An 8,397-nucleotide genomic window follows, 5' to 3' on the forward strand; every position below is an offset into this window, starting at 1 on the left:
CATACAGGAAAGTGAAAGTGCTTACGCCTCACCCGTTGTGGTAGTCCGCAAGAGTGATGGTAGCATACGTTTATGCGTAGACTACCGTAAACTAAATCTTAAGACTAGGAAAGATGCATTTCCGTTGCCTCGCATCGATGAGAGTTTTGATGCTTTAAAAGGCGCAAAATACTTCTCCACAGTTGATTTAGCAAGTGGGTATCATCAAGTGGCTATGGATGAGAGAGATAGGCATAAGACTGCCTTCACCACGCCTTTTGGGCTGTTTGAGTATGTTCGTATGCCCATGGGAGTGTGTAATGGCCCTGCGACGTTTCAAAGATTGATGCAGGCAACCATGAGCGATTTGATATTTGACATCATGTTGGTCTATCTTGACGATATACTGGTGTACTCACCATCATTCGAGTCTCACCTGGAAAGGCTAGACATTGTCTTTAAACGTTTGAGATACACAGGACTAAAAGTGAAGTGGGAAAAATGTCACTTTTTGCAGAAGGAAGTTAAATTCCTTGGGCACCAGATTTCTGCAGAGGGCATTGCAACTGATCCCTCTAAGATAGCTGCAGTCAAGGAGTGGTCTAAGCCCACCACTGTTAAAGAGCTTCAGTCATTTCTAGGCTTATGCAGCTACTACAGAAGGTATGTTGAAGGGTTTTCTAAGATAGCAGCCCCACTGCATGACCTTGTAAATCAATGTCATGGTGCTGTTAGTACAGCCAAGTCTAGTCAAAGACTGAGTGCACTGTGGGAAGCTAACAACCAGGATGCATTTGACACACTGAAAGAAAAGCTTGTTACTGCACCTGTTCTGGGATATGCAGATTTCACTTGCCCATTCATCTTGGAGACTGATGCGAGTGGTCAGGGCTTAGGAGCTATCCTATGTCAGCAGCAAGGTGACAAGAAACGTGTCATAGCATATGCAAGTAGACGACTAAGAAATGCAGAGAGAAATGACAAAAACTACAGCAGCATGAAACTGGAGCTGCTTGCCCTCAAGTGGGCAATAGTGGAAAAGTTTCGAGGTTATTTGCTAGGCTCAAAGTTCACGGTTATTACAGATAATAATCCCTTGTGTCATCTAAAAAATGCAAAACTTGGAGCTATTGAACAAAGATGGGTAGCACAGTTAGCTGCTTTTGACTTTGATGTGCAGTACCCGCCCAGGTCGGTGCAACCCTGCAGCTGATGCACTGTCACGGCACCCGTTAGCAGGGGAGCCAGAGCCACATGATGATGAGGAGTTTGATGATTGCATCGCAATTTGCAACCTGATCTGTAGAGGTACCACTCTTGACCCTGAGTTGGTCACAGCAGGAGTCAAATGTTGTCAGCTAAACAAGATTAGGGCTACAGAAGCTGATCAGTGTGGGTCCCATTCTAAAAAAGCAACACCAACCCTTCCAGGCTATTCCAAGGAACAACTACAGACCTTTCAGTGTCAAGATCCTGTGATCAGCATTTTTAAACAGTTTTGGGATCGAGACAGTCAGCCAAGTTCACAGGAAAGAAAGAATCTTCCTGTTAATGTCAAATCATTGTTGAAACAATGGAAATACATTCAGATGCGTGATGGGTTGTTGTACAGAGTAGTGAATGATCACCATTTGGGAGAGTGTTTTCAGTTTCTTGTTCCCAGTTGTTTACAACAGTCTGTAATGCAGAGTGTACATGACTCTATGGGCCATCAGGGAATAGAGAGGACGTTGAAATTGTTGAGGCAAAGAGCATTTTGGGTAGGGATGCACAAGGACATCGAGCACTGGGTCAAAAGTTGTCAGCGCTGTGTTCTCACTAAAATGCCCAATCCAAAAATTCACCCTCCAATGAAATCCTTTTTGGCAACACGGCCTTTAGAAGTGGTGGCAGTGGACTTCACGCTTCTCGAACCAGCCTCAGATGGCCGAGAGAATGTTTTAGTCATTACTGATGTGTTCACAAAATTTACTCAAGCGTTTCCGACACGTGACCAAAAAGCAGAAACCACAGCCAAAATCCTCTTAAAGGAGTGGTTTATGAAGTACGGTGTACCTGAACGTTTGCATTCAGACCAGGGCCGTACCTTTGAATCAGAGGTCATGGCAGAGCTTTGTAAAATGTACGGTGTGAAAAAGACACGCACTACACCACATCATCCCACAGGGAATGCACAGTGTGAATGTTTTAACCGCACGCTCCATGAACTACTGCGTACACTTCCAGCTGACAAAAAGAAACGCTGGCCTGAGCACTTACCCGAGCTTGTATATGCGTATAATGTCACCCCACACGCAACTACAGGGTATTCCCCTTACTTCTTGCTCTATGGGGTAGATCCACATCTTCCTGTGGATGCACTGCTTGCAAATGAAACTGGCAACAACAAAAATCTTGATTGGCTTGCTGTGCACCAACATAGACTCAAAGAGGCCCATGCAAGAGCCAAAGAGTATAGTGAACAAAAGGCAGCGGAACGCATTGCTCAGCATAGTCACAAAGTTTATTGTCCTTCAGTTGAAGTAGGAGAGTATGTATACCTGAGACACAGACCGGCTGGTCGTAACAAAATACAGGATGCTTGGAGTCCAGTCGCTTACCAAGTTGTAGACATCGTAGGTACAACTTACACAGTACAACCTGCAGAAGGAGGGCCTGTCAAGAGAGTGAATAGGGTTGACATTAGACCATGTGTTAATATTCCGGACTTGACCCACAGAAACACTGGAAGAAAGACTGTAACCACATCAGCTGAGACTACTGAATTAGACATTGACTCAGGTGATGAGGGTGAGGATGCAGTGATCATTGAAGAGGTTTCTTTTCATTTAAACCCTCGTCTCAACATGTTCAGTCTCTACCTGTTCTAATACAGGAGGTACACTGTCTGAACTCAAATCAGAGTCCTCTGGCTGCTGAACACAATCATCAACAAAGCAGTTTGCAATAGTTGCAAAATATAGTGCTTTTATACTCTGATAATATTTTAACATATTTAAATACTGCCACGTATCGTGAAAAAATTCTTACTCATGTTTTCACAATTCACATATCAATCAGCTCTAGCTGAAATGTCATTTCTATATAATTCATTAATAGACATATAGTTTGAGTAATGTTAGTCTAGACCTGTGTATTATTTAGGTATACATAACAGGGTTGCCAACTTTTCAAGATCACTTGGAGTGAAATTTAAACCTGGAGGGGGTAGTGAGTGTAAGTTGTTGACGGGGGGGGGGGGGGGGGTCGCAAACGTAAGTTGTTGATGGGGGGGGGGGGGCAACATACATTGTTACTGGGCGGGGTGTAAAATGGCGAACTAGTAACTCATTGAATCAGATATGGATCGGAGGTAAATAAACTAGATTATTTTTTTTGGCATGAGAAATTAGATGTGTGGCGTGAGAGCGTGTGAAGACAGTCAAATGTGTATGTCTCACGCTCAATGCGTGAGAGTTGGCGACCCTGACATAATTAGAGGCACATGCTCTAATTAGGCCAGCTCTAACGCTAGCTAGCAAAGAACATTTTCACCTGTTAAACACCGACACGCATTCTTAGCATGTCAAAAGTAAACTTCTACATGGTGCACTTATTTTGAGGGCAAAAATAGAAATTGTGATACTAGAAATTGTGATTTATAGAAATTGTGATACTAATCAAATCTCAAGTTAATTAAAGGCATGCTAACTAATCTAAGGTAGTTTACTAAGCAAGTTTAAGCACCTGACTGCTTAGACACTCACCGTGAAGAGAGAAAGCGCGCTGTGATTCTGTGTCCAGTGGCTCATGCGGAAATGCACACAGTCCGACAGCTGGGAGGCGCTCACTTTCACTTCAGGCTGTATGAAATGTAGTGCCCTAACTTAGACTCTCCCTTAAACAATCTTTGCTTCAAAACCTTGATATCGATGGTCGCAATCGCGCTCAAATTGCATGGCAACCTTACCAATGTGAGCAGAACTTCACAGTAAGAGTATTTGTCTGAGCACATAAATACATACATATGTTGGGATGTTTTCATACGTGTTCTCGCAAAACGTCAAAATGTCTAATCTTTTTTTTAATCCATCATTATTTAAGATTGCATACTAATCAGTTCATTTAGGTGTATCAGAACCTGAGAAGAACCAGAAACAGAGAATAAAAGAAGGAATACGTTTAGGTGAAAATTACGTTTGTCTCCACACAGAAAAATGTAACCAAAGACAATCCCTAAACTATGAACAGTGATGTCAGTAAAGCGTTACTTAGTAACGCGTTACTCTAATCTTACCACTTTTGTCGGTAACGAGTAATATAACGCGCTACTATTTCCAGTCTAGTAATCAGATTATAGTTACTTATCCACGTAACTGTGCATTACTATTTTTATTTTCCCTAGTAAAAATATATATTTTTGCTTTCTTCTTGGCTCAGTTCTACTTTTGCGTCTGACCTTAGCGCTCGACTCCGCACGCTGCGCGCGACCCTGTGAGAGCGCGAGCGCGTTTTACATGTCATTTTTTGCAGTGTCCTCCTGTAACGATAGTATAATAAACACCCCTTAAAAACAGGGGAATGAACATTTACCTGAAGAATTTTAATGTTGCTTTGTGTTCCACGTTTGAAAAGTACTGGAATTTTAACTAACGTAGCCTACTTTAAAATGCTTGAAATTGTAATGGTATTTAGTTTCACAACAAATAGCTGTCTGACTGAACAGTTCGCTTGTATTGCGTTTACAAATAAGTGTACAAATAATACCGCGCAGCTACACAAATGTAATGTCAGGAGATACTATAGTGACTACTACTGCTCACGACGAATTCCCTAACGGACACTTGGCCACTCAAGGAGTCTGGCCCTTTAAGTGACACTGGGGGGCGGAGCCTGCGCGCGCCAGGGTTGTGTTATCTAGAAAGTTTCCCTCCTCGAGATTTTTCTGCCTCGGTTACCGAACCTGCTTCAATACATTGTTACTGTTAAAAATGCACTTCCAATAAAGTGAGTATTGGAAAATTTTATTTTGCTGCTGAAACTACTAAAGTAACTTGTAATCTAACGTAGTTACTTTTAAAATCAAGTAATCAGTAATGTAACTAAGTTACTTTTTAAAGGAGTAATCAGTAATCAGTAATCGGATTACTTTTTCAAGGTAACTAAGCCATCACTGACTATGAAACATCTTTCTCTCTCTCTCTCTCTCTCTCGCGATTCACTTAAAGATTGCTTTATTGGCATGACCAATTTTAACAAATTTAATTGTTTGCAGCAGTTTAAGAACAAACCTAAACAAAAAAAGCACTAATAGAAAATAAGAACAATTTTAAATACATAAAAAAAATTAATAATGTAATTATGTTGGTCTTTTTAGTGAAGAATTCTGACCTAATAGCACTGGGTATTACGCTCAGAAAGTGCGTCTCTCTCTCTCTCTCAACTCGCAAAACGTCAAATGTCTAATCTTTTTTAGCGTTTGCTTTTAATATACTGTACAGAGAAGATATTGCAATCAGTTTGGACACCTACATATAGCCTAGGGATCATTTTGGTCGGAAATCGGCGAGTATTTACTTGTATTTGATAGCGGCGTAACATCTGTATGCAGCTCTCTGTGTACACATAAGTACGCATTTCAGTGCTTAGTTTTGCGTACAATTTCATACACATGGAGAATGAGACCGGGTTGTTAGTACCAATAAACAGGTGACCAAAAACTTCCACATTCAATCACACACGATGTTCAGAAATACTGTCTTATATCAGAAACTAGCAGCTCTGCAATTTCTATAACAGTCTAGTGCATGTTACGTCATTGTTTCTTGTTAATACCACTATAAATACCACTATCAATTATAATTAGGCCCACAGAAACAGTCATGGGTCTGCAGACATCCTACATCCTTTGCTCATTTAGGATTTTCATCTGGCTCACCTAGACAGGTCTATTCTGCCCCGAGGCTGTCCTCGTTGATGCCCCCCCCCCCCCCCCCCCCCCCCCCCACACACACACACCCCGGACTCGGCTGGGGCCTATGATGGAGTGTGTGTGCTGTTTTTTTTTTTTTTTTTTGGATTTTGCCCTTTTTGAACTTTGGCCTTTCCATATTTGGTATTTTGACCCTCACTCACCTGACATTCTTATCCCACCTCTGGCCCTTGTATTCTCTCTATAAAGTGCACTGCACAATGGTCCCACTACTGTGTTTGAATTGAGTGTGTTAGACTGACGGTCTGGATCGTTCACAGTTAGGTGTAGGTGTCTGCAGCATCTGAATTTTGAGGCACAGCTCGACCCACATTCCAGAGACATGAGTGCTATGGGGCTCTTGCTGACTGACGACAAAAAGTGGTTGCTGTTGCTAAATTCATAGGAGTTTTGGTCGTCCAGCTTTTTTTTATTGAATGAACCCATTTCTCAGAATTTGGTAAGAATTTTCGCAACTACACTCATGTTTGTTAAAAACTTTGTGTGCTTAATTCACTGGAAATCTGGATGATCACATGTTCTGGTTAGGAAAAAACCATCCTTGATACTTCTGTAATGTAATTATTTCTATATGAATATCAAATGTCTCCGAAGGCTGGTTCATTTTGACTATAATCTGTTTCAAAAACCACACCAAAATATGCAAAACAGCAGTCTTGTCACCAGTATAATTTGACATTTGACATCAATGTATGATGAAAATCATGTTGAAAATCAGGGGAGTGATGATCCAGACTAACTAGCCACTCAGATGTTAGTGGGAGGATTTATAATGTGCTATAAAAATACACTGCAAAGGTAGACATGTGTCTGAAGATGAATGTAACAGAGTATCAGCACAACATGACGGCTCAGTACTGCTTTCCTGACAACAACTTATCATGTATAAAGGAGGTCAGAACAGGAACTGGGAATATATTCTTATTCACTTTCCTATCATTTATCTCTGTGTGTACTGTGTTTTTGAACCTGCTGGTGATAATCTCCATCTCTCACTTCAAGCAGCTCCACACTCCAACCAACCTGCTCATCCTCTCTCTGGCTGTAGCTGATCTTCTCGTGGGACTGATTCTTATGCCAGTGAATATAATGGGACTGATAGATACCTGCTGGTATCTTGGCAACATGGCATGTGCTGCTGTTTTACTGGTAAACTTTTTCTCATTGGCAGCTTCTCTCTGTAGCATGATGCTGATTGCAGTTGATCGGTATATTGCTATTAATGACCCTCTGAGTTATTCCACCAAAATCACAGTTTGTAAAACCTCTATATTCATCACTTTTGAATGGTCATTTTGTCTACTATATGCTTTCATCTTTTTATACTTTAATGATGATCTGCATCCACCTCAGAATATGATTAGATGTCATGGAGAGTGTGTAATGTATGTAAAATATCCATGGATGTTTGTTGACCTCATAGTTATGTTTGTAACCCCTTGTTCTATTATATTGATACTGTATTCATTCATTTTTAATGTTGCAAAACAACAAGCTGTAGCTGTGAGATCTGCATTGAATAAGACATCTAACACACAACGAACCAAAGTTTCAATCAGTTCTGAAACCAAAGCAGCAAAAACTCTGGGAATTGTTGTTTGTGTTTATCTTTTTTGCTGGATACCATTTTATTTAAGTTCATTGTCAGGTGAAAGTATTTCCTCAATGTCACTGGTGTGGAATGTGTTTGGCTGGCTAGCGTACATGAATTCTTCTATGAATCCCCTAATATATGCTATATTTTATCCATGGTTTAGAGCATCAGCCAAGTATATTCTAACTTGTAGAACATTGCAGTCATCATCTTCAAGGTTTACGTTATTTGTGGAACATGTCTGATTAGAAAAGTTATTGCTAAGACAAGGATGCTTTTCCAACCATTTAACTTTTAGAAAACTGCAGGATTTATAGTATGCATTTATTCATTTAAACAATTAAAATTTGGAAAGAAAAAATAGCATTTAATAATAATTTTATATATATAGTGCGTGTGTGTGTGTGTGTGTGTGTGTGTGTGTGTGTGTATGTGTGTGTGTGTTTATGTGTGTGTGCGCGAGACAGAGGGGATATACTTTCATGTTTTCTTTTCCATGTGCAATTATGTAATATTCTTCTAAATGTATGCTTATTTTGTATTTATAATTACATAATGGTTATAATTTATTTTGTATTCATCATCTTTTTTGCGAATTATGGTCTATATAGACCTTTTTTTAAACAAAGTTCACATTTATGAGGGAAATATTTTTGTTTTAATTACAGAAGTGTATTATTGCTCACATAAAAATTAAGGATTTAAAATGAATTGAAAAAAGCCTAATCATGCCACACTCATCAGCTGCTTTATTATTTTCTGCTTTATAATATTATTTTTATTATTTATAACAGTACCAGTTAAGTTTGACACCTGACACAATGTTTTTCTTACATTTGTAGTCTTACATTTG

At 39.9% G+C, this 8,397-nt stretch overlaps 1 protein-coding gene across 1 annotated transcript; it reads left to right on the forward strand.

The window, feature by feature from the left end:
- Positions 1-6,766: 6,766 nt before the first annotated feature.
- LOC143526140 (trace amine-associated receptor 13c-like) lies at positions 6,767-7,789 on the forward strand. Its single transcript, XM_077020792.1, has one exon. It carries the CDS (start codon positions 6,767-6,769, stop codon positions 7,787-7,789), a length of 1,023 nt encoding a protein of 340 aa, XP_076876907.1.
- Positions 7,790-8,397: the final 608 nt, after the last annotated feature.

Source organism: Brachyhypopomus gauderio, chromosome 10, assembly GCF_052324685.1.
Source record: "Brachyhypopomus gauderio isolate BG-103 chromosome 10, BGAUD_0.2, whole genome shotgun sequence".
Lineage (NCBI taxonomy): Eukaryota > Metazoa > Chordata > Actinopteri > Gymnotiformes > Hypopomidae > Brachyhypopomus > Brachyhypopomus gauderio.

Coding starts and splice junctions, on each gene's coding strand:
- LOC143526140 (XM_077020792.1), top strand. CDS start 6,767: ATGAATGTAACAGAGTATCAGCACAACATGACGGCTCAGTACTGCTTT.